General features: G+C 45.9%; 2 protein-coding genes across 10 annotated transcripts; both read right to left on the bottom strand.

The window, feature by feature from the left end:
* Nucleotides 1-6,607: 6,607 nt before the first annotated feature.
* Nucleotides 6,608-11,654, bottom strand: TEX52 (testis expressed 52). Its single transcript, XM_045588363.1, has 3 exons — nt 11,115-11,654; nt 9,506-10,056; nt 6,608-7,026 (listed from the first exon to the last, which is right to left on the bottom strand). The coding sequence occupies exons 1-3, from the start codon at nt 11,184-11,186 to the stop codon at nt 6,684-6,686; spliced, it is 966 nt and encodes a 321-aa protein (XP_045444319.1). The 5' UTR covers nt 11,187-11,654; the 3' UTR covers nt 6,608-6,683.
* A 117-nt stretch (nt 11,655-11,771) lies between these two features.
* FOXM1 (forkhead box M1) lies at nt 11,772-25,686 on the bottom strand. 9 transcript variants are annotated; one of them, XM_036454740.2, is made up of 10 exons: nt 25,492-25,685; nt 22,246-22,853; nt 21,514-21,665; nt 19,473-19,664; nt 17,995-18,123; nt 16,885-16,929; nt 16,224-16,290; nt 15,865-16,040; nt 14,080-14,157; nt 11,772-13,774 (listed from the first exon to the last, which is right to left on the bottom strand). In XM_036454740.2, exons 2-10 carry the CDS (start codon nt 22,769-22,771, stop codon nt 12,737-12,739), a joined length of 2,403 nt encoding a protein of 800 aa, XP_036310633.1. In that variant the 5' UTR covers nt 22,772-22,853; nt 25,492-25,685; the 3' UTR covers nt 11,772-12,736. The 9 variants fall into 9 exon arrangements, with proteins under 9 accessions (XP_036310633.1, XP_036310632.1, XP_036310635.1 ...); XM_036454739.2 differs by having other exon boundaries at nt 16,224-16,293; nt 25,492-25,684; XM_036454742.2 differs by having other exon boundaries at nt 16,224-16,293; nt 22,270-22,853; nt 25,492-25,683.
* Between the last annotated feature and the right edge of the window lie 15 nt (nt 25,687-25,701).

Raw genomic sequence — 25,701 nt, 5'->3', positions numbered from 1 at the left:
ATTGATTGGTTGCCTCCTGCTTTTACCAGGACAGGAAGGCCCAGGATTGAACCTGCAAAAAGGTACGTGCCCTTGATCAGAAATTGAACCCAAGATCCTTTGGTCTGCAGACTAATACTCTAAACACTGAAAAACTGGCCAGAGCTAAACCTTAATCTTTTAAAAATATATACTTTTTTATTGATTTTTTTTTTTTTTTTTTTTTTTTTTTTTACAGAGAGGAAGGGAGAGGGATAGAGAGCTAGAAACATTGATGAGAGAGAAACATCAACCAGCTGCTTCCTGCACACTCCCTACTGGGGATGGTCTCGCAGCCAATGTATATGTCTTGACCAGAATCAAACCTGGGACCTTTCAGTCGCAGACCAATGCACTACCCACTGAGTCAAATCGGTTTTGGCATACACCCTAATCTTTATCCTGCAAGTTCCCTCAGAGAATCTTGCAAGGTTTCCCTACTTTTTCTAAACATTTTGGACCTCTGAGCTCTAAAAGACTCAAGTTTCTGGAGTCATCATTCCTCTTCCTTCCACTTGTGTTTCCATTTTCTGTTTCAATTTCCCTCCATTTTTTTCTTCCTCCTTGCCTAAGCTGTGAGCCTGCCCTTTGCACTCCTGGACATGACCTCCACTTTCTAGTGGTACTCGTGCTAACAAAGTCATTGACCATTATATAGGAACCATGTCATAATACCTTGTGTTAGTGTTCAGTGAACATCCAGTGAAAATGATAGTGGACTAAAGGAAGCCACACCAAAACTTCCACCTAGGAATCTGAACAATGGCAAGGTGCAGCAGCATTATCTTACAAGCCCAGGGCATTTGCAAGGGTATGTCTTGGTACCTGCAAAAAGCGTGTGGCTGAAAACTAACCTGAGATGGGCAACCATAGGAATAGGCACAAAAAAAATCACCAAATATAATAATAGGCAGCAGCAATTACTTACATGGTGTGATGAAAAGAGTAAATGTATGTGGCTCGGTGGACAGTACAAGGAAAGAACTCAAAGGTGGAAGAGAAGCATGAAGATAAAAGGCTTGAGCAATCAAGTCAGTTATGAGTGGGGAAGGAGGAAGTGAGTTTGGGGCGGGCTGGAGAGAGAATCACGGCTCATTGTCATTTCAGGGAGCAGTGATTGAGGCTTTTAAAAAAATTAAATATATATTTTTATACATTTCAGAGAGGAAGGAAGAAGAAGCGATGGAAACATCAATGATGATAGATAATCATTTATCTACTTCCTGCATGCCCTAAACTGGGGATTAAGCCTGCAATCCAAAAATATGCCCTGACCGGGAATTGAACTGTGACCTGGTTCATAGGTCAATGCTCAACCACTGACCACGCCGGCCAGACGCAATGGAGATTTTTGGTGAATAAGGACTGAAGATCCTCATTGATTGGCAAGTGGCCGGCCCTGAATCTCTTCCATGGGTTCCCGGCCTCCACAGCTTCCAACACTCACTGACTCCCAACAATTCCTCAGGCCCTAAGCATTTCGAGAACCTGAACTGGCCTCAGCAACCCAGCTCATGAGGCTAATCCTGGGCTTAGGGAAAGTGAGGTTGTGGAAGGGGAGGTATTGACCCAGAAGTGGCTTTGAAAGCCTTTGTGCTAGGATTAATAAGGGTCTTTGAAGCTGGTGGCATTCAGCATGCTGTATTGCAAATGAACCTTAATGAACCAATTAGTTAGGAATCATCTTTCTTGCCCAGAGGTTCAGAGAAGATTACCTGTCAAATTCTGAACAAGCACAGGCGGGAGTATTTCTTTTTTATATCCTTCTAGTTCTTTGTGTAAGACAGCTTGTAACCTTGAATAAATATCACATCTATATAGACACCTGTAACCTTGGATGAACAAATACTTAGCAGAATATGGGAATTATTATCAGTATCAGTATCAATATATCAACCTCTTTATATGGCTAGCTTGCAAGGTTAAGTTTATCTTTTCTATCATTCAAGCTAAAAACAAAGTTATTTTACAGTCTAAAAATAACAGAGTTGACCTACAGAATAAGAGACTAAGAATAACAGAGTAGTTCAAACAGCAGTTTCAAACGGCAGTTTTTCCAAAGAGGGATTTCTATGCTTCAAGCAGAACACAGAAAGTTCTGTGGAGTGGTTGAGAGGTTTGCAACACAGGAAACAAGACACAGAGTCCAGGCGATTAAAAGGGGGGCAGGTTTTAATCTTGCGCTCCCAGGCGAAACTCTCTGGTCCGAGGGTGGGCCAGGGAAGTTCGAGCCAAAAAGGGGGCATAGGTACTTCTTTTATACAGCTGTTTAGTGAGGGGAGGGCGGAGGTTATGAGAGATGTGGAATTCCTGCCTCGGGCCAGGGGTCTAGGAAGGTGCCAGTTATCTCCGTCACCATCTACCTTGCAGATGCATGTATCTGGACTTCCCCCCTGCCTCAACCTACAGTGGTGTTCTAGGTTGTTGGGGATGTGGGGGAGGGGACGCCATTCCTACCTCCCTCTTAGATCTACTCTCAGAAGTTGTATGATAGCCCTGCCAGTTCATATGTTGACCTATGAACCAGGAGGTCCCGGTTCAATTCCCAGTCAGGGCATATGCCCAGGTTGTGGGCTCAGTCCCCAGTGTGGGGCATGCTGGAGGCAGCCAATCAATGATTCTCATCATTGATGTTTCTCTCTCTCTCTCTGAAAGGGGGCAGAAATAGAATGTTGGAGAACTAGCTAGTATTGTAAGAAATATTAATCATGCTCTGTTAACTGTGATTGTTTTGTTCTGATTAAGGAAGGCACATTCTAACTTGGCTGACAGCTGCACTCAGGACCTGGGAGTTTCACCTGGAAATGCAGCCCATCCTCCTGGTTTGGTGTGTCCATTATCATGGAAAGATTAACAACTTTGTTGCAGAAACCAGAGCCAGAAGTCAGAATTCCCCAACCCATTTTTACATACCTGCAGGTCTTTGCAAATCTCCAGCCTGCTTATCTGTTAACTGCCCATTTGGCCTACCCTTTGGCTATTTCCCCGAGTAACCCCAGCCCTTGCATGTCACTAAGGCCTTTGAAGATCCTCAGCCCTTTCCATATCTGTGAACTGCTCCTTTGCCCTTTTGCCTACTTTCCTTTGTATTGTAGTTCTACCTATATAAGTGCTGGCTTATGGTGGGCTGCAGAGCAGATTTTTGTGGACGACCTGCTGCTCTCCCATATTGCCATCAATATTGGAATAAACGCTCATATATGATTCAACCTTGTCTGTGGTTAATTGGCTTGAGTAGTGACAGGCAGCACAGACTCATTGTTTGTCCAGTTACATTTTCTTCTCTGGAAAAAAAAAAGTTGTGGTGAGAGAACAGGTCTTTAAGACACACCTGGGTTACAGGAATCCCCAACTCCATCCCACCAAAGGCTTTCAAGAACTTCAGCCTAAACCGGTTTGGCTTAGTGGATAGAGCGTCAGCCTGTGGACTGAAAGGTCTCAGGTTCGATTCCGGTCAAGGGCATGTACCTTGGTTGTAGGCACATCCCCAGTAGGGGGTGTGCAGGAGGCAGCTGATCAATGTTTCTAACTATCTCTCTCTCCCCCTTCCTCTCTTTAATAAATCAATAAAAATATATTAAAAACAAAAACACAAAAAAATTCTTTAAAAAAAATAACTCTATATTCATTAGTGTATGTAAGGAAGGCGGGGGTGTTCACAGTGGCTGGCAGGCTGAGCTGGGGATTGCCTTACAAAAGTCCTCAGGCCCTGGAGGACATATGGACAGATGCTAATTCTGTCTCCCAGATCTCCATGGCCCAGTGGCATTCAGGAATTTAAGGAGTCTTGCTTCCGCATCTCTGGCTGGCAGCTAGACAAGTCAGCCCTGGTAAAGTTGTAGTCTACCTGTCAGGAGGAAGGAGGCACTGTCCAGAGAGCAGAGCAGGCAAGTGGTGGGTGGGGTGGAAGTCCTGCCACGAGGCTGGCAGCCTCTGGGGTGGTCTGGGTCTGCCGGGGCAGGAGTTAGCTTACCTTCTGCTCTTCACCAGCTCCAGGTCCGAGAGTAGGTGGCTTTCTCTGAAGAATTCCAATGGCCTCCTTCTTTCCACCTCCTAAGTCTTCATATTAGCCCTTTATATATCCCAGCCTCTCACTGTGGAGATAAAACCCTGGGGTCTTGGGCAAGTAGCCCCAGAATCAGAATGACCATATAGGCCCTGGAGTCCTAGTTCACAGCCCTGTTTCCTACTGTACCACCCAGAGGCCAAGGACTGCCTGTCTTTGTAGCCTGGAGCAAGTTGCTTCTCCAATGGCTCTGGTTTGCCTTCTACACAATTGTTTTCTCATGGACTACACAGCTCTGACATGTTAGACTCCTAGGGAAATGGACCTCCTCCTTTCTATCACCATTCCTAACCCAACGAGGGGAGAACGAGTATACTCCCAGAGCCCTGGCACTTCCCTGGAGTACTCCGGAAATTCTCCTTCACCCCTGGTTTCTCTCCACCTGCCCCCCACCCCCGACACATACTATGGAGAAAGGTGGCAAAGAGAAAGTCGGTTGAATAAAATTATAGATTTGGAACTGTAAGGAAATTTGAAAACTTTCCCCACACACACACATTTACCAAAATTATTTTTAAAGTTATTTTATTGCTTTGAGAGAGAGAAATTGATTTGTTGTTCCATTTATTTGTATATTATTCATTGGTTGATTTTTGTATGTGCCCTGACTGAGGATAAAACCCACAACCCTGGTGTATGTGAATGATGCTCTAATCATCTGAACTACCCAGCCAGGGCTAAAATAATTTCATTTATTATTTATATATTTATTTATTTTCCTTGTTAATCCTCACCCAAGGATATTTTCCTTTGATTTTTAGAGACAGTGGAAGGAGAGAGAAACATCAATGTGAGAGAGACAGATTGATTGGCTGCCTCCCACATGCACCCTGACAGGGGCAAGGGATTGAACCTGCGACCCAGATATGTGCCCTGGAATCGAACCTGTGACCCTTGGGTGTGTGGGCCAGTGCTCAAACTGCTTAGCCACATTGGCCAGGGCCTAAAATTATTTTTAATTGAGATGAAATACACATCAAAGTTATCATTTTAAAGTACACAATTCAGTGGCATTTCATTCATTCATGATGTGTATAACCACCACTTTTATCTAGTTCTAAAATATTGTCAGCCCTGAGCCCGTTAGGCAGTCAGTCCCCATTCTCTCCTCCCCAGCCCCTGCAGCTGTCAGTTTACCTTCTGTCTCTATGGATTTGCCTATTCTACATGTTTCATATAAATGGAATCATACAACAGGCGACCTTTTCTGGCTTCTTTCATGCGGCATGTTTTCAAGGTTCATTTACACTGTGGCATAAATCAGTACTTCATTCCTTTTTTAAAAAAATTTATTGATTGATTTTAGAGAAACAGGAAAGGAGAGAAAGAGAGAGAAATTTGTTGTTCCACTTATTTACGCATTCCTTGATTGATCCTTATATGTGTACTGATTGGGGATCAAACCTGCAAACGTGGTGTATCAGGACAATGTTCTAACCAACTGAGCTACCAGGCCACGGGTAGTACTTCATTCTTTCTTATGAATGAGTAATATTCCATCCATTTCCCCCCCTTTTATTCTAGGAATAATGGTTATAGCTTTATTAATGGAGAATCTACAGTGTGTCAGATACTTTGCAGGTACTTCACTTACGTGATTTTATTTATTCCACTGATTTATATACCTTAGTCCCGCCTAGGAGCACATGAAAAAACTGACAGCCTGAGGGGACAGCAATCTTCCCAAAGGTCACCAACCTGGTGTATGACGGGGACAAGAAGAGATGAGGTGACTCTTCAGCAGCCTCCCAGCTGCCTCTCCCCTGCCACCTCCACCAGGTCCCTTGCAGGCCCTCCCCCATCAACCTCCACCCATCTTGGGTCAGCACCTTTTTAATGTGGTTTGCCTGCTTCCACTTTAGGCCATTGTCCTTGGTAATCCATTGTAAAAGCGGAGGAATCTGGGGTCAACTGCAGCACATAGGCCCTAACGGAATGCTCTGGGGGAATCACTCTGACTTTTGCCTTGTTCTACTCCTGTCCCTCAATGGAGGCCTGGTCAGCCTGCCTCAAACTTGAGACTCTTCCACCAGCCTAGGCCTAACCTCTGCTTCCCCAAACCCTGTGAAGGACCTGCAACCCAGCAGAGTTACCTCCAGTCTTTTTCCAGACGTCAAATGGTCCATGGAGGGGTAGAATTGAGGTTATTTTTGCCTAAAAAGCTTCCTGTACTCTGATAATTCCAGTCTTGTTCCAGGGGGCTATGTGAGTGGAAGTAACTTCTTTCTCACATTTCTTACAGTCTTCCCTCCTCCCCCCAACCCTACACACACACACACACACACACACACACACACACACACACACACACTGTCTTTCTCCCCACTTTTCATTCTGTCCCTGAGAATGGAAACCCTCCTCTGCTCTCCCTGCTCTCTCTGTGTCTCCCACCCCCACCCCCAATATTCCCACTTGCTATGAGAGTGCCCTCCAAGGAAGATGTAACAGTTTAGAGTTTCAGTAGAGTCTTGAGGAGCCTGGGCTACAAAGATGGCTTGAAGTTGGGGAGGAGCTGGAGAGATTCCATTCTGGGAAGCCAGAGTCCATCAGCCACTCAAAGCCTTCCTGCTTAAGGTACATTTACTGAGAACACTGGAGCCTACGGGGCGGTGTGTCCACCGTGGTCCTCACCCATCTGGAGGCTTTTCAAGGTGTGCACAGGTCTTCTTTTTCTCTTCCTGGAAAAGGCTTTGCTGGGTTGTGCCTTGGAGAGAATGTGGAGGGGAAAGGCAATGCGGTCCTTTATCAGGGTTTGGTAATTCTTCACGAGGTCCTTTCCCAGGGGTGCACTTGGCAAGAAGGCCAGCTTTAGCACCTTCTCCTGGTAGTGAGGCACAGGGTTCGGACAGGGCCTGCTCCTGGCAGAGTCACTGGGAAGTGGGGTGGGCAGAAGCTGGAAGCCGAAAGGTTCAAACCTTCCACCAGCTGAGAAGTGGAGATACCTGTTGAGGGGTGAGGGTGTGGAGAGAACAGGAAGTCGGAGAAGAGATCAGGCACAACGGAAGGGGTGAGAAGAATACGATGCAGCCCTCCATAAGTTATGAGCAATCAGGCTATAGGGAATCCCTCTGTCTCTTTTCCTAATTGGAAATAGATCTATTCCAGATAAACTGTGTGTGTGTTTGGTATTAGGCTGGAATAACTATGTTTAGCTGGTCAATCTTTTGACATATTGTAGGATATATCATTATTCAGATTCTAACTATTCTCCACTTGTGTTAGCAGAGACAGGATTACACCCTTAGACTCTTCTGGTTGGTGCTCAAACCTCAATGTGCTCTCTCATGGATATAGAGTAATTCTAACAATTTATTTTAACCCCTTACAGAGCTGTTTAAAAGGAACAACAGAACATCTGGCACTATCATTCGACTGAGTTTTTTGAGGAGTAAGCTAAGTCTCCTTCATCTTTGTATGCCTAGTATTGGCACATATTAGCCATCAATAATCTTTATTGTAGTCAGCTGGTGTTGCTCAGTGGTTGAGTGCCAACCTATGAGCCAGGAGTTCACAGGTCAATTCTACTACCACCCCCTCCACCACCAGTCAGGCCTGCAGCTTGATTCCCAGTGTGGGGTGTGTAGGAGGCAGCCAATCAGTGGTTCTCTCTCATCATTGATGTTTCTATCTTTCTCCCTTCCTCTCCTCTCTGAAATCAATTAAAAATAATAATAATAGCCATGGCTGGTTTGGCTCAATGGATAGAGCATCAGCCTGGGGACTGGTCAAGGGCACATGCCCGGGTTGTGGGCTCAATCCCTAGGTGGGGGCGTGCAGGAGGCAGCCAATCAATGATTCTCTCTTATCATTGATGTTTCTCTCTCTCTCTCTCTCTCTCTCTCTCTCTCTCTCTCTCTCTCTCTCTCTCCCTTCTTCTCTGAAATCAATAAAAATATATTTAAAAAGTAATAATAAATCTTAATTGCAAGGACACTAGAGAGAAGCCAAGGCCCTGAATAATATTCTCTCAAAATCACCAATTGTTGGCCTTTTTCTTTTTTAAGATTGCAGATCTCCACAGCCTCCCCCTTCAACCCCTCAATGCTTCTGTTAATGCCTGTGGGATCAGAATTTGAGACTTTCTATCCTTATTCTTCTCCTCCTTTCCTGCCACTCATGCCCAGTGCCTGGACTGGACGCAGTATGGCAATATCTGTGAGTTCCCACAATGGGGTGCAGGGGTGGGAGGAGCTGCAGGGTTCTGGAATAAGTCCTTTTGCAATCCTGCCTCTGCTCACACCAGTCAGTTCTCCATTCCCTCCTTAGAGAGAGAAAGAGAGAGACAGAGAGAGAGAGGTCAGAGGAAGGCAGATGGAGAGAGAGAAACATCAATGATGAGAGAGAATCATTGATTGGCTGACTCTTGCACACCCCCTTACTGGAGATCAAGCCTGCAACTTGGGCATGTGCCCTTGACCGAAATCGAATTTGGGACCCTCTATCCATTGAGCCAAACTGGCCAGGGCCTTTCTGCTTTTCTGAAGGCTTCCTTCCCTTTCAGCTTTCATTCATTTTCTCATGAAGCCTTCCTGGGGGGTGCTCTAGCCCACAGCAATCCCTGTCCTTCTCTCTTCTGAATTTCTTTGTTGAAATTGAACATTAGTTTTTTGTTTAGTGTGTCCATATGTTCATTAACCCATTTTATCTTCACATGTTAAGGTAGGCATAGTATTGACCATCCCTACTTTATCAACAATGGAATTGAGTTTAGAAAAAGTAAGCAATTTGCCAAAGTGACACTTTAATCCAAGCCTCTGGCTCTAGTTCTCAGCTCTTTCCACTAATAACTGACATCCTCATGACACCCTCAGTCTCACACAAAGCACTTGCCACGTGAGAGCTTGCATTGATAGATGTCTTTCCGTGCATGTATGTAGCCATCTGCCTTTCGTAAGTGACATACACAGAAATGTCACTCACATGGACTGAGTGACATTTCTGTGTATCCCCTAGGCCTATAGTGGGTATTAAGTAGTATTTCCTAATTTTTAATTAAATAATTGAGCCCTGACCGGTTTGGCTCAGTGGATAGAGTGTCGGGCCACTGGCTGAAAGATCCTTGCTTTGATTCCGGTTGAGGGCATGCCTTGGTTGCAGGCTTGATCGCCAGAAGGGACTGTGCAGGAGGCAGCTGATCGATGTTTCTTTCTCATCGATGTTTCTAACTCTCTACCCCTCTCCTTTCCTCTCTGTAAAAAACCAATAAAAATATATTTTAAAAAATAAATAATTGAACCCCTCTCCTATCTATCTTTTCCTTGCCTCCATCCTTTCCCTCCAGATACATCCAGAAGAGTGCTTAGTTTTCAGAGGCGGGAAAGTTAGAGTACTAATTAGATATCAGAAACAGGAATCAGAGTGGGAGGGGTCACCTGGACGTGGGTAGGTGGGTGAGCTCCCTGAGGAAGGAGTGCCTCTTACTTCTTGAAGTTCTTTGGCGGCAGGATGTTGCCATTGGTGTCAAGTGGAGGTGCCCTTGCTTCACTCCTCAGCTTGAGTTTCTCCACTTCTTTTAGTTCTTTCACTGCCCTTAGAATCGCCTGTTCCTTTTTATACTCATTCAAGAAGATAGGAGCGCAGCTGATGAAGTGCATATAGGTGTTGTGACCCATCCAGGAGGGCGGGGGGATGGGGGGGTCTGCTGGGGGATGGCGGTGGGCCCTGGAGTCCGTCAGCCAGCGCCACACATTGCTATCATAGGGTCTTTCCGGCCTGCTGGGAAAGGTGGCGGGCAAGCGCCCCACATCAAGCCACGTGTGGAAGCCCCAGGTGTGCTCGGCTTTCTCTTTCCACGATTGGTTTACTTGGTGGCGCACCCTGGACTTGATGTCTGTGCAGGGTGGCAGCTTCCGGGCCAGCTGGTGGTAGACTTGCCGGGTGAAGCCAGGCAATTCCCCCGGCTTATCCGTGAGGAGAAACTCACGCTCAGACCATGTGCGGTAGTCTGGGAGGGACCCATTGGCCAGGATCATCTAGAGAGAGACAAAGGAAGCGTGGGGGTACTCGGCCTCTCCTTCTCAGTCCAGAGGAAAGGAGCTGCCAGCTCCTTTGTGTCCAGAAGCGTGTCTCCCTTTCGGCCCCGCCCAGCAGCAGGGAGGCCAGCTCTGTATTATTCCCATAGAATGTTCATCTTTCATTCTCTTTCCACCTATCAGATTTGGGGTTGATTTCCCAGCCTCTTTCAACTTGGATTTTCCCACTCTTCACTCCTTACCGCCACCCAGCCGCTTCACTCTGGGGCCCCCACATTCCTGCGGAGGAACTCATGCTCCTAACGGGGCACCTCAGGCCTGAGGAAATCCTGAGGGGAAATGTCCCTAACCAAGCCAAGTGTAGAAGGGAGTCTTTGCCCAGAGGAGGGAGCCTGGGTGCTTTACTACCAGGACTCCTCCTACTACTTGTTTCCCTGTCGCTGGTGCATTGCCCTTCTCATTAAAATACAAGCAAGTATAGCAAGCATCTAGGCTGTTTGTCCCTTCCCTTTTCCTGCCACACCCCCATGAAATAAGCAGTAGCAAATATGTAGGCACTGCGCTAAATACTTATCCACATCTCATTTAATATTCACAGCCCTGTGAGCCGGTGTTATTATGGTTCTCATCTCAAAGACACAAAGAGCAAGACACAGTAAATATCTCCCACAGTGAACAACTCACCCAGAAAAGCCTGTGAGCAGCAGAGCTGGGACTGTGGCCATTTGTCTGCACTAATCATGATGCTATGCTCTTCAAAAATGCCTCTCCCTCCAGGCCACTCCTAGGACTTTGCTGGTTCCTCACACTCCCGTTTCTTGGACCCAGGCCCCTAAATCATTGCGATGTGACCAACGGTCCAGATGTAATAACCACGCTTCTCCTCTCCACTGTTCTGAACTCCATGTTCACAGAACCATAGAACTAAGGGAGGAAGACAGCGGGCATTCACAGACAGATCTGCTGCCTTGGAGAAAGCATGACCCACCCAGGGGGACAGCCACTAGCCCAGTGGAGTACAAAAAGGTAGGCCTCAGAGATGGAGCCCTGCCCCCTACCTGCAGGAAAGGCTTCCTGGCATGGGATGGATTACTTCGCCCTCTGAGTGATCTTCCTGGGTTACAGGCCATTCTTCTTCTGGGCCTAATTGCCAGGAGGGGCAGCTTTATAGGGAAGACCTTACTGGCAGCATTGTTTGCTGCCCGGGTTGCTATGGTGCTGTTTCCCAGGTGGTGTCTCAGGGAGGAGGGCTCATCAGCCCTTTGGGTCCTGGCTATCCAGTCCCAGAGTCAGGGGATGAGACAAGTTCTGTGAAAGATGGAAATGGGAGCACTTCCGGGAAGGGACGGGCCTAGGAAGGCCTGCGGAGAAAAGCAGGACAGGCTGGCTTTCAGGCCTTAAGTTGGAGGTAAAGGTGGTCATGAGGCACCTTAACTGGGCTCATCCTTTCCTAATGTTCTGGAAGGTCTGCCCCCAGCTATTCCTTTCCCTTGGAGGGGACTGGCTGTGCAGGACCATTATTGGTAAGCAGTCATCTCTGTGCTAGAGAGGCTGTGTGCCTGTGCAGGTACCGTATGGGAGGCAGTCCATGCCAAAGCCCTTTGCACTCTCTAGTGCCTCATATCTTCAGACCTTGCTTGTCTTCATCATCACCCACTTTCTTTCCCAATCCCTTCTTATGCTTAGGGACCAGACGCCAACACACCACAGAGAGCAACTCTTACACCCTGGATTTTATTGAGTAGTTACAGTAGTGTTCTTGTGCTGGCTCACATGCATATGGCCAGCCGGGGCCTAGGTGGCTCTTTGCAAAGCTGCAGTGCAAGCTAAGGAAGCCAGGCAGGTCAGGACCCTTTTAGTCTTCTCAAGCCTCAGGCAGAGTTCTCATCAGTGCTAGTCTCTCTGGCATGATTAGGGGCACTATCAGAGAAACATCACATGGGCACACGCTGGGCACCCACTCTGCTTCAGATGCGTCCACCCTCCACTCCCAATTCAACTTTGACACATTATAAGAGACATTTTTACCAGGATTTCTTCTTGGAAACATGGGGAGGTGGGAGGGAAGAACAGTAAGAGGGGCTCCGGCAAGATCTGCTTGTCTGGGTGCGTACAGTAAAGAACCCTTGAGGCAGGCGACTTGAGCCTGGAGGAAAGCGTGCACTGCAGGTCTCCCTTCTCTAGAGACTAAAAGCAAGGAACGGGAAGCAAACTGAAACCCCTGTCATCCTACCCATCTTCTGATAGTCTGTAGATAATGATCTAAGGAAATAAGCTTACATTTAAAAATTAGAGGATAATTTGGAGCATATACACTATTTACAGGACACCCTGCAAGGAACAGGGAAGGTGAAACTGCTGGGCACAGAATACAAACAGTTTTGGGAGTTCCTAATCTCTTTTCATCCTTGTTTCTGCTATGCCCACCCTTCAGTTCTCACAGGGGGAATGAGGAATCAGATTCTCTAGGGGAGCACAGGATGGCGCAGAGTTCAGGTACCAGGGCCTGGAGGCTTGCAGAGGGCCCGGTGGTCACTATGGTGTGATGTCTGCCTTGGCATAACAAAGTGCGGTTGGAGGGGCGGACAGTCCCTGCTTGCTGTCCTTACTCAGGCCTTGGATGGCCCAGCCACACAACTGCAGAGTGGACAGCTTGAGCAGCAAGGATCAGGTCAGGTCTCTATCGCAGCTCAGGCATGAGCTGAGCCCAGTTGATGTTGTCAGGGCCCAGCAGGTCCTCCTCCAGGCCAGGGAAGCTGATGTCCAGCAGAATCTTGCTCAGGCTGTCATTCATTGTGTCCAGAACCAGGCCTTCTGTCAGGGAACGGTTGGCTGGAAGGCTGGCGACTTGTGGCTCCCCGACCATGGGGTAGCCTGGCTTGGGGACTTCCATGTCTGAGAGGGGGCAGCTACTAAAGGGGTCAGAGTTGAGGTCAAAGGGCTCAGAATTGAGGAGTTCTTGGGGTGAATCAAAGAGGGGGATACTTTTCAGTGGGGTGGTACTGAAATCTGGCAGGCCCAGGGAGTCAGCTAGGGGGCCAAAGGCACGCTCAGGGGTTCGTACTGGGCTGAACTCTAACCCCCCAACTTTGGCTGGGGGTGTAAGCCTCCAGGATTCAGGGCTCAAGGGGAGGACAGATTTGCTCGGGGTAGAGGAGATGGGCAGCATCTCCTTAACGGGTGTCTTAAAAGGTCCTCCTTCCTCCTGGGAGTAGCCAAGCTGGGGGGCAGGCACAGAGGGCTCTGAGGGGAGAGGGAGCTCTGTGGCTGGTCTTGAAGTCCCAGGGGCCTCCGAGAAGAGCAGCTCGGGCTCATCCACACAGGGAGGCAGCAGGTGCTGTTTCCTTCGAGAGCGGCTCATCTCCCTCCCCTCCCTTCGTTTAATCACGAGCATTTCAGACACACACCGGGTTGGGGACCTGAGTCCACTGTAGGACTTCTTGGACCTCGGAGTGGGAGAGTGAGGGGAGTCCTCCTCCCAGGACTGAGACAGCTCCTCTTTGACCGATGGGCACGGCGAGGGCCACTCTATCAGGGGCGGGCTCTCCACCTTGATGGGCCTCGCTAAGTGCGGCATTTCCTCCCCCGGCTGTGTTTCTTCTTCCTTGATGGACTGAACTGGAAGCAGAGGAGACAGCCCTTCTCCAAGCAGGAGTTTCTCCTCTTTCACTGGCCCTGCAGTGGGCAGAGGGGCGACCCCCTCATCAGCTAGTGGCACCTGAAAAGGAAGCAGGGAAAAGATGAGAGGGAGCTCTTGAAGCCTGGAGATTCAACCCAGTCATGAGGAGGGACAGAAGATGCTGACTAAAATAAGTGACACGCTGCTACCAATCCTCTTTTTGTCTTTTTAAATTATTAAAAACAATTAAATATGAGAATATATGATGAAGGTGGTAGCTCAATTCCAGGGGGAAAAGGTAAAGTCATTAAAAATGGACGCCTATTTTATACTATATACAAAGATAAAAGAATAATTAAAACCATACAAATCCTAATAAAAATAAAAATAAAATAAAACCATACAAATCCTGAAAGAGAATCTAGAAGACTACATGTACAATCTGAGGGTGACCTTCTTAACCAAGACTGGAAACCCAAAAGCTGTAAGAGAGAAAAGAGATAAATTTGACTACATAAAAAATGTAAAATCTTACTATGGCAAGAGAAACCATAAATCCAGTTAAGAAACAAACAATGGAAAAAAAACACACCAAAAAACTTCAACCTAAGAGAAGGTTAATATTTTAATAAAATGAATTAGCACAAATTAACAAAACCCTATAAAAAATAGGCAATGTCCATAATCCCACGTGAATAAACATAACAAGAAGGTGCTCATACTTACTAATAAACAAAGAAGAATAATTTATGTACATTAGATGGGCAAATATTAAAAAGATGAACCGAAACCAGTTTGGCTCAGTGGATAGAGCGTCCGTCTGCGGACTGAAAGGTCCCAGGTTCGATTCCAGTCAAGGGCATGTACATTGGTTGCGGGCACATCCTCAGTAGGGGGTGTGCAGGAGGCAGCTGATTGATGTTTCTCTCTCATCAACATTTCCAGCTCTCTATCCCTCTCCATCCCTCTCCCTTCCTCTCTGTAAAAAATCAATAAAAGATATTAAAAAAAAAAAAAAGATGAACAATGCCAATTGCTAGCAAAGACATAGGTCTTGTCATATGTTGCTAGCAGAAATGTGAATTATCACCTATTTTTTAAACAGCAATCTAGCAATATTTAATAAAATTTAAAATACCTCTTTACTGAGCAATCTCATGTCTGGGGACTCTATTCCATAAAAATAAAAGCACTAGTAAGAAAATACTTGCAAAGATATTATTGCAGTGTTGCTCATACGAGAAAAATATTAGAAACAAAATGTTACAGTCCATAAAAGTAAAATGATTTGAAAAATTATGACATAGCCGAAACTGGTTTGGCTCAGTGAATAGAGCGTTGGCCTGCGGACCGAAAGGTCCCAGGTTTGATTCCGATCAAGGGCATGTACCTTGGTTGTAGGAGGTGTGCAGGAGGCAGTTGATCGATGTTTCTTTCACATCGATGTTTCTGACTCTCTATCGCTCTCTCTTCCTCTCTGTAAAAAATCAATAAAATATATTTTAAAAAAAGAAAGAAAAATTTTGACATAGCCATACCATGGAATACTATGTGACCACTAAAAGACAATGAATTATGATTCTAGTCAAGGGCATATACCTTGATTGCAGGTTTCCTGGCCCTGATTAAGGTGAGTGCAGGAGGCAACCAATCGATGTGTCTTTATCACATTGATATTTATTTCTGTTTCTCCCTCTCCCTTCCACTCTCTCTAAAAATCAATGGAAAAATCCTGAGGTAAGGATTAACAACAACAACAACAACAAAAGACAATGAATTAGAGCTATGCCAGGTGACTTGTAATATAAACCCATTTTCAATGTTCCATGTGTTATGTATGTATCTGTAAAATGGCTAGGGGAGGCCCTGGCTGGCATGGCTCAGTGGTTCAAACTATGAACCAAGAGTCATAAGTAGTGGGCTTGATCCCCAGTAGGGGGCGTGCAAGAGACAGCCAATCAATGATTCTCTCTTATCACTGATGTTTCTATTTCTTTTCCTTCTTCTTTGAAACCAATAAAAATATATTTTAAAAAATAATAAAATAAGTAAGTAACTAAAATGGCTAGGGGAGCGCTGTCTTACCTACCCAATTGATTTATAAGCTATTCAAGGAACACTCAGCAGAGTGCAGTTGCAAATATAGGTCCAATGCACATAATCCTCAGAGGAAAACAGAAGCCACTCACCTTGGGGGCAATACGGACCCGCTTGCGGTGGCGGGCAAGCTCTGAGCTCATGAGTGAAGCTGCCAGGGGCAACGGCACCTTTACTGAGGGTTGTAACACCAGTGGCTGGCTTACTGGGAACCGAATGGGTACCAGGTATGAGCTGACCCGGGGCAGTAATGGCTTCATCTTCCGCCCTAGGAGGAAATAGGAGAGATGAGGGGTATGGGTCCAGAAACACACCCTTCTCAATCCCAGGAGCTGTGCTCTCCTCTGGGCTCAGATCCCTTTGAGCTAGGCCCAGAATCCCAGAGTCTGATCCCCTAAAAATATGCCCCCAGAACAAGGACTAGGTCTGAGGCCCACTCTCCCATACTAACGTGCGCCCAGTGGGAGTGCAGTTTTGATGGTCACATTCCGGCGGAGCTCAGGATTGGGTCGTTTCTGCTGCTGTGTGTGGCAGATAGGAAGAGAGAGAAACCTGGGTTAACAAGGCAGGGGAGGAGGTGGGAGAACCCACTGGCTTCTCTGGCACCGTGCACTGAGCTAACCAACAGCCCAGAAACCAAAGCTGCTCTGGGAGGACACAGGTGAGCAATGCCACCAAGCCTGGTTAGTGGGAAAGGTGGACAGCATACAGGTTTATGGTGACAGGTCCTAGCACCTCATCCATGTGTCCTTACCACCCCCAGGGGATGCTAAGGCATGTAGTTCTAAGAGTGGCAAAAAAAAAGCTGGGTTGAAAGTGAGAGAAAACACTGCTGCCTGCCCAACCTATGCCATGCACTGGGGTTGCTATCTTGCACTAAGCCCATGGCACGTCCTCCTGCCACGCCCACTCTGCTTACTGCACCTTCATGATTGCCCATGTGTGGGGACGAGCCCTCCTCTGGGGAGATGAGGTGACAGTCAAATTTCCTCACTCCAGAAGCTCGGTGCTCTGTATTTAGGGCTGGCAGTCTTGTCCCTGTCCGCTAAAGCCATGCTAAGCAGTGAAAGGAAAACAAGGACAAACCCCGAGCCAGAGGGAAAGAATCTTACTGATTCCAAGTGCTCGGGTGATTGTGGAGACCCTGGGTCCAGTGGCTGGTGGGCAGGCAATGTGGAAGAGAAATGAGATGAAGTTACCACCGGTATGGTCAATCAATCTGACCACATTGGGAAAAACACCTATTCCTGACTGATGCTGAGGGCCACCCAGGTCAACTGTCCCTCCCAACAGAATGGCATTTTGAAATCCCAAAACAATCACTTCTAAAGAGTTGTTCTGCTGGCTCGGTTTCTGGTCTCAGCCTAAAGAAGGGCTTTTAAAAAACAAGGTTTCTTAGACTTTCTCTGTAAGAATCACCTGAGATGCTTGTTAAAAATACGTATTTCTGGGCCCATTCTAGACCAATTGAATCAGAAGCCCCAAGAGAGGGGCTTGGGAAGTTGTGTGGGTTTTTTAAAAATAAATTTTTATTGATTTCAGAGAGGAAGGGAGAGGGAAAGAGAGATAGAAACAATGATGAGAGGGAATCATTGATTAGCTGTATCCTGTACACCCCCTACTGGGGATCAAGCACAAAACCAGGGCTATGAGCCCTTGACAGGAATAGACCCTGAGACCCTTAATGCTCTATACTAGGGGTGTCAAACTCAATCAGAGAAGGGGCCAAAATCTAAAATCCAGCCTAAATCGCGGGCCGAATGGTTTACTGAACAGTCATAAACTGTCATTGTGATGGAAACGCAGCGGAGTGCAGTGATGACAGCGCGGTGCGGGCCACATTGCAAGGCCTGGCGGGACGGATTTGGCCCGCGGGCCTTGTGTTTGACACGTGCTCTATACACTGAGCCAAACAGGCTAGGATGGGAAGTTGTTTTTTAATAAGCATCCCAAGCAGTTCTTATTCATAGGGCAGTTAGGGAAGTCCTCTTATTTGAATCCAAGTAGTCCTCTCTATGGCATGGTCTAGTACTAAAGTGTGTCATTTGGTATTTGTCAACTGTACTTAACTCATTGAATTTTATGCAAATCACCTATGGGCTGGCTGGTTTCTAACTCTCCCCAGATCAGATAACATCATCACAAGGATCACTGGTTTCCTTTTGAGATGGATATTACAACCTCCAACTCTGGCCCCATTTAGAAGAAACCAGGACACTCACCTTAAACACCTGGTCCAAGGTCAAGTAACGATTGGCACTGGGGTGAATGGTCCAGAAGGAGACCTTGCCATTGGCAGATGTCTCTCGAACAAACATGTCATGAAGAGAAAGGTTATGGCGGATGGAATTCTGGAAGAAGAGATAACCAGTTATCAGCTATTTTAGATTCAGAAACATCACTCTTTTTTTTTTTTTTTTAAATATTTTATTGATTTTTTACAGAGAGGAACAGAGGGATAGAGAGTTAGAAACATCGATGAGAGAGAAACATCTATCAGCTGACTCTTGCACACCCCCTACTGGGGATGTGTCCGCAGCCAAGGTACATGCCCTTGACCGGAATTGAACCTGGGACCTTTCAGTCCGCAGGCTGATGCTCTATCCACTGAGCCAAACCGGTTTCGGCAAAAACATCACTCTTGATGTTTCCTAAGGAGATATCAGCCTCAGGACTCACACTGTGCCTAGCACAGACTTTGTCGAATGTCCAATTCTTTCCTACCTCCACACTGTAGAGCTGTCCACCTCAGCTATAAACCCATCTATCCTATGGGGATAAAGGCGGTACCATTTCCTAGGTTTGTGTTAAAGAAAATACCTGGATAGCTGTCAAACGCTAGAAACGATGAGTGAGACTTTGAAGCAATAATCAATAGCAATTTAGGAGAGTGGAGAAATAAGAAACTTGGCTCATTGGATAGAGTATTGGCCTGAGGACCAAAGGGTACCAGATTCGATTCCTGTCAAGGGCAGATGCCCGGGTTGCGGGCTCAATCCTCAGTAGGGGGCATGCAGGAGGCATTCAATCAATGATTCTCTCTCATCATTGATGTTTCTACTCCCTCTCCCTTTCTCTCTGAAATCAATAAAAATATATTGGTATTTGTCAATATATTTTTTTAAAAAAAGGAAATAAGGAACTGGGAAATTTAGTTGAGGTAAGAATGTGAAGTTAAAAGTTCTACTGTGGGAAGAGCAAAACAAAAAACCTTTGGCTTGGAGCTGAGTATGTCAAAGGACCTGAGCTGTGGCTCTGACATTGTAGTGTGACCTAGTGACTTGCAGGCATCTGTTTTCCCACGAATAAAATGAAAGAAAATCCCTGCCTTCCAGAAATGTTATGTGACATTAGAGGAGGTGAATCATGAGCCTCACAGACAGCATTGTTTTTAAAAGATCTTTTTAGAAAGGTACTTAGTCTCTCCAGCTGCTGTTCAGTGTAGCACAAAACTGGGTTTCGTGCTACAAAGAAGAGTCCTTAGGTAGTGACAGGTAAAGTGGCTGCAGAGTTCTTACTGATGATTTTGCCTGGACTCAGCAGGATCAAGTCACAATCTAAAAGTTACAACTGTTTAGAGTTCTAGCATCCTTTACGTTTTATATTCTCTCAGAGCACCAGACATCAAGTATTAGACACCTGTGTAGACAAACTGTGGGACCAGGGTGACCTCCACGTGGGTTGTTATGGAACGCAGTACCTTCCAGCCTGGCTTTGCCATATGCTTAAAATAGGGGAAGTGGTCCTCGATCCACGTGTAGATGTCTTTCAAGGTCATGCGCTTCCTCTCCGTACTGTTGATGGCGAATTGTATCATGGCCATGTAAGAGTACGGCGGCCGCTCAGACACGGAGTCCTGCCAGGATGTTGATCCTCTTGGGGGCTCCTCAACCTGAGGGTTATGAGAAACCGGAGGGAAAGAGAGAAGGGAATGACATGGAAGAATTCACAAGACCTCCTCCAGCCCCACTTGAATAATATTCCCTGGAGAAACCGCTTATCCCACAAAAATCACACTAGGAACAAACTTATCCCAGACCACTATTCCATAGAATAAAAGTTTGAAATTAGAAAGGATCTTAGAGATGATCCAATCCAGTACGACAATGTAGAACCACTTCTCTGTCTAAGCTAATTTTGTTGAATATATTTCCCAATAATAAGTGTTCAGTTTTTAGTAGTTGAAATCTCTCAGGAAAGTTTGGGTATATGTTATGTTCATAAAACTATTCATAAAAAAAAAATGTTTTTTTTAAAATATATTTTTATTGATTTTGTACAGAGAGGAAGGGAGAGAGAGAGAGAGTTAGAAACATCGATGAGAGAGAGTCATCGATCAGCTGCCTCTTGCAAACCCCCTACTGGGGATATGCCCACAACCAAGGTACATGCCCTTGACCGGAATCGAACCGGGGACCCTTCAGTCCCCAAGCCGACGCTCTATCCATTGAGCCAAACTGGTCTCGGCCATAAAACTAATTTTATACAAAATCACATTCATATGGAGCCTTGACTGGGTAGTTCAGTTGGTTAGAGCATTGTTCCAATATGCCACGTTGCAGGTACAATCTCTGGTCAGGGCACATACAAGAAGCAATCAATTAATGTATAAATAAGTGGATAACTAATTGATGTTTCTCTCTCTCTCTAAATCAACAATGAAAAAGAAAACCACCACAGCCATTTTTCAGGCCTGGGGCCCATGAGACCTAGCTCTTACTCAAATTCCTTCTCCTGATGTGATATGAATAAACCCATCTCATTTCAATGTTTGTGTGAAATATTTCTGAGTACAGGACAGAAAAATGTCTACAAAGTGTGAATTTGACAAAGTTTTAGGCAAGGATCTGATTATTCACATTGCCAAATATTAAGCTTTAAAAACATATTGAGTTTTATAATATTTGTAAGTTTATATGTATTTGATACGTTTATATAAATAACTTTATAAAGTATACAAGTTATAATTGAATAGGTCAATTTTTACTTATGTACACATCTATGCAAATTTTCACTTTTAAAGGTTGTTGAACGATTAAAAGGTGTATACAACAGAATCCAGGTATGTGGCAACTGTGAAAAACAACCCCAGACCACACAATTAGGTCAAATCAATTTTGACTGCTGGGGAAATATTTAAAATTAACATCTAACTCACTTTATTTTCTAGTAACATATAACAAAACTATCCAGTTAAAAATGCTATATTTCTTTCTTACGGTTGGGTTGCTCCTTTAAAGTTTGGCTTTCCAAACTAAGACCTTTTTATCATTTCCTAAATACCTAAGGGCAGAGTACTAAACTCAGTGCTAATAGAATACAGAGAGCCAGAGGAATCTGCCCTAAGAATATTTTGCAGATGGGGGAGAAAGATCCAAAGCAGAAAGGCAGCTCAAAAGTTAAACAGAATTGCACTAAGTCAGTGGTCGGCAAACTCATTGACTAATATTAACAGTATAATGATTGAAATTTCTTTTGAGAGCCAAATTTTTTAAACTTAAACTTCTTCTAACACCTCTTCTTCAAAATAGACTCACGTAGGCCGTGGTATTTTGTGGAAGAGCCACACTCAAGAGGCCAAAGAGCCGCATGTGGCTCGCGAGCCGCAGTTTGCCAACCACGGGCCTCGGCGAACGCTAATACCAGAACTTGGAAATTCTGTTGCATAGGCCACTTGGTCCATTTCCCTTCTTAGAAGTTCCCTGCATGGGCTCTCATGTCCCTAGTGAGTGACAGTTCACCTTAACCCGACTCGGTTCCAAGTGCTGATTTTCCTTTCCTTCCATCTCTTGCTTGATGCTGCAGGAGCCCAGGCCATCAGAACTCATCTTCCCAAGCCACTGGATGTTGGTCAGGCTGGTGTTCAGAGTGCAGCCTGCTGCCTCACCGCCAGCTATAGGGGAAATAATCCAAGATGTCACTTAGCTGCCTGATCTGATGCCCAGCAGACCCATCAAAATTGGTGGATAGGGATCACCTTTCCAAGAGCTCTATCCTTAGGGACAAGGGAATACATGCTGAATCTACTGTGGCACTCAGGAACTCCACCCCATTGTGGGTCTCAGGAGAAATTCAGGAGCATAGTTTCAAATTGCATTTCAATCTGGGCCAACCTGAGCCTTAGAGCTCAGTCAAAGCAACCTTATGAAATAGTTTGTAAGTATCTGCTCAGAGAAAACCACATTTCCTCCTCATGCTTCAGTTTTCTCTTTTATTAAGATAGGGAAAGATCCCTACTTCTTTATACAGTTGATGGGAAAGATTAACAGAAACAATAAGAAATCCTTTTCCAATATAAAGAAGGCAATTAGAAGTGCTAAATGATCATTATAACCCTTTGGACAGTGCCCAAAGGACCTGGGTCAAGGTTTCAGAATGACTTCCCCCTGGTTCAGGCTAGATGTTATCTATTGTAGGCATCAGCATGACTGACTGCAGTCCTTTACACCGAAGGGGAAGGGCTGAGCTCCCACCCCTTTGCCTTGCAGACCACATACCACAGTTCTCCCATCTCTGCCCAAGAAGAGCTCCAGGTGGTCTAGGAAGATTCACATCCGAGGCTGCAGGTTTTGGTCCCAGGGTCTTGGTGATCCCTTCTGTCCTCTTGGAATCATTGCTGGTTTGGGCTTCAGGTTGGGGTTCTGGAGGGTGAGTGGGGGCTCCCCCACAGCTAATGAGGATGAATTTGTTGGGCCCATTGCTGCCGCTCTCCTTGCCTTTGGCCGTCAATGCTGTGATGATGCTCTGGATATTGGCATTGTTGGGGATGGCCACCACTTGGGTGTTGGGCATAGTGGGGTGGTTAATAATCTTGATCCCAACTGGAAACTTGCAAGAGGTGGACTCTGCCACCTCATTGGAGACCTGTGCGTCACCAGGCTCTTGTTGGACAGAGGGCCTTTTAGGCTCCCCCTCTGATGTTTCACCTGGGGCATTTTGAACAGGTAAGGGCGGCCTCCGTCTTTTGAGAATCAGTGGCCGATGGGGGCTGGTTTTCATTATGAATCTATGTTTTCACTCTCCATTGAGAATCACAAGAATGGACCCAGGGAAGTGCAAGGAGCAGCAGGATGTCAGAGATCTGTGAAGATGAGAAGGAGGTTTTGTTAGAGAGAGGTGTTCCTCTTCCTATGACCAGGAGCGTGAGCCCAAGGGCCCAAGTGAACATTCCCTGGGCCTTTATAAAGACCTCAAACTATAAGGAGATGAATTCCACTGAAAAAAGAAAGCTAAAACTGAAGCAAACAGAAGCAATTTAAATGGGAAAAGTGGGATTGAGTTGAACTTAAGTCAACACAGCCAAAGGTCTTCTGGAAGCTTGAAAATATTTGGCTGCAGAAACAAGTGGGGCACTTAAAAATTTTAGAAATGACTACTAGTATTGCCTACTAGAATTCAGATAGCTTGCAGTGACTGCAGGGACAGGAATACTGGGAAGGAGGAGTCGAAAACTCTGATCCCATAATCCATTCTAAGATAGAACCTTTATATCTTTATAACATCTTAGTTTATAAATAAAAGGATTATTGCCAATACATTCAAGAGAGAAAGGCAGATTGTACCGTTGCACTATTTCCACATCACTGAAGAAACATCCCAGGCCACCCATAAAAGTGAAGCGCTCTCCCTCCCAGGAGCAGGCCTGCGTCTCCTTTCCCTCACAGGTATGCATCCCCTAAATTTTTTGAGACCACACTAGACTTGCAACCAGGGAGCAATGAGCCCTAGCAGCTGGTCCTAGGCAAACCCCCAAATGTGTCCCCAAGACCCCCTTTTCTTTGACTTATTCATGAGTCAAAGCACCCCAGCCTAGGCTCATTTCCCGACCTAGTCTCTCTCCTATTGCTTCTTCTATACTAGGCCCTTCCTTGTTTCACTGTCCCCAGCTTTAATAATCGTCCTCTAAAAAAAGAGGGAAGTTACAGGCATGAGTCAAAAGGAACTGAGTAGGTCTGTTGAGGACATTGTGGACGCCACTCATTCATAGGGTCATCAGGAGTAGGAACCAACTCCACAGCACATAACATACATTCAGCAAGCTAAAATGATTTATGCATCTAAAAAAATAAAAATAAAAGACCTTAGATAAAAGGAAAGCTGCACACTTCGAGGCTCATGGTAACATTGAGCAGACTGTGCATTGCATAGGAAGAAGGGGTACCATTCATTTCATAGGCTAGTATACTTGCATTGATTTTCAAAAGGAACATTTTGCTCTGGCCAGTGTGGTTGGAGTGTCGGCATGTGCACCAGCAGGATCTTGGGTTCAATTCCTGGTCAGGGTATATATCTATGTTGTAGGTTCCATCCTTAGTTGGGGTATATACAGAAAAGGCAGCCTATCTATGTTTCTCATATCAATGCTTCTCTTTTTCTCTCCCTCTCTAAAAATCAATAAAAAACATATCATCCGGTGAGGATTTAAAAAAACAACCTGCCCAACTGACATGGCTCAGTGGTTGAGTGTTGACCTATGAAATAGCAGTTCACAATTTGATTCCTGGTCAGGTCACATGCCCCGTTTGTGGGTTTGATTCCCAGTGTTGGGTGTGCAGGAGGCAGCCGATCAATGGTTCTCTCTCATCATTGATGTTTCTATCTCTCTTTCCCTCTCCTTTCCTCTCTGAAATAAAAAAAATATATATATATTTTAAGTACATTTTTCTTTCACAATTTGCAAAATATTTATATAGTGACATTCTAGTACTTGCAGGTGCTTATTCACATTTTAATTTCTAAGCATGTTACTGTGTTAATTTCTTTTCCAGAACCAAGACTATAGTCCACATCTCCTACTAAAATGTGCTGCCATCAATATAGGTAATTTTGTAATGTTAAAAAACAGTTTTATCTGTTAAAAAATTGTGTTTTGTTGATTTTAATAGATACCATTATGTAAAATTTTGCAATCTTATTTAGGGATACTTTGACAAAGGAATGGGCTGTCTCTTTTATAGGACATCTGATATAGCCCTAAAAATGATCATCACATTCATGACATTTGTCATCTGCCCTTTCTGTTTTGCCTCCTTCCTTTCCTTTATATCTAGGTTTCCTCTACCTTCAAATCTCAGTTTTACTTCCACCTACTATCTCATCAATCCTCTCTCCCTCCCTCATCAATCAGTAGATGCTATTCATCTCTTCCCTCCCCCAAAGATATCTCCTAAGGCTTAATTTTCCCTTCTACTTTCTGACCAGTCTCTTCCTATCATTGTCAACACTTTAGCCCAGGTGCTTTCCAGAGTGACTCCTCTGACTCCACCCTCATATTGACCAGGGAAACCTTGCAGGGTTCTCAAGAATTAAGAGAAGGGTCCTTTAAGAGGCGAGGGTGGAAGCAGTGTGGTATAATGGGGAGAGCACCTGGAAGCAGGTTTGTTTTTTTGACTTAATGCAAAGTCGGCTTAATCTTCATCCCAGCCACACAGTCTGCCTATGGAAGTAGGCCACCCGAGCCCTTCCAAGGCTGCGGGCAGGGTGCAGAAGTCAAACTTCCAGGGAAGGCCGAAGGGTGCTTTGAGGAAAAAAAAATGAGGTCAGGACACTTAGATGCAGAAAAAATGTGCACTCTCGCTCAGACCTCCTTCCTAAGTGGCCCCAAACCTCCACTCTGGCCCCACGCCCCGCTGCTAGACCCCCTGACCGCGGCCCCCCGACCTAGTTCCCTGCGGGCGCCCAAACCCGGTTTCAGCCTCCATTCCTCGGCTCCCGCTCACCTCCCGGCTGCAGTCGCGGTCGCCGCTGGGCCGTGGCTCCTCGGGCGGGCTCCGGGCTCCTCCACCCCGGGGCCGGGCCAGGGCGCCAGGCAGGCACTCGCGCCGGGCCCGCCGGATCCCCGGCGGTGCGGGAGGGGTGGGGAATCCCGGGGGATCCCGGGAGGGGAGGGGGTCCCGGGCCGGGGGCCGGGGGTGGGGTCGGGCACCGGA

This window comes from Pipistrellus kuhlii, unplaced genomic scaffold (assembly GCF_014108245.1).
Source record: "Pipistrellus kuhlii isolate mPipKuh1 unplaced genomic scaffold, mPipKuh1.p scaffold_m20_p_3, whole genome shotgun sequence".
NCBI classification, from domain to species: domain Eukaryota; kingdom Metazoa; phylum Chordata; class Mammalia; order Chiroptera; family Vespertilionidae; genus Pipistrellus; species Pipistrellus kuhlii.
The sequence above is the reverse complement of the archived record's forward strand: the minus strand, read 5'-3'. Positions and strand labels throughout refer to the sequence as shown.

Coding starts and splice junctions, on each gene's coding strand:
- FOXM1 (XM_036454739.2), bottom strand. CDS start 22,771: ATGAAAACCAGCCCCCATCGGCCACTGATTCTCAAAAGACGGAGGCCG. Junction 18,124..19,472: donor TGGCAAAGCCAGGCTGGAAG/GTACTGCGTTCC, acceptor CTCTTCTTCCAG/AATTCCATCCGCCATAACCT. Junction 16,041..16,223: donor TGCACTCCCACTGGGCGCAC/GTTAGTATGGGA, acceptor ATTTCCTCCTAG/GGCGGAAGATGAAGCCATTA.
- TEX52 (XM_045588363.1), bottom strand. CDS start 11,186: ATGGCCTGTAACCCAGGAAGATCACTCAGAGGGCGAAGTAATCCATCC. Junction 10,057..11,114: donor CCAGGAAGCCTTTCCTGCAG/GTAGGGGGCAGG, acceptor GTCTCTCTCTAG/ATGATCCTGGCCAATGGGTC. Junction 7,027..9,505: donor CCGCCAAAGAACTTCAAGAA/GTAAGAGGCACT, acceptor ACCCCTCAACAG/GTATCTCCACTTCTCAGCTG.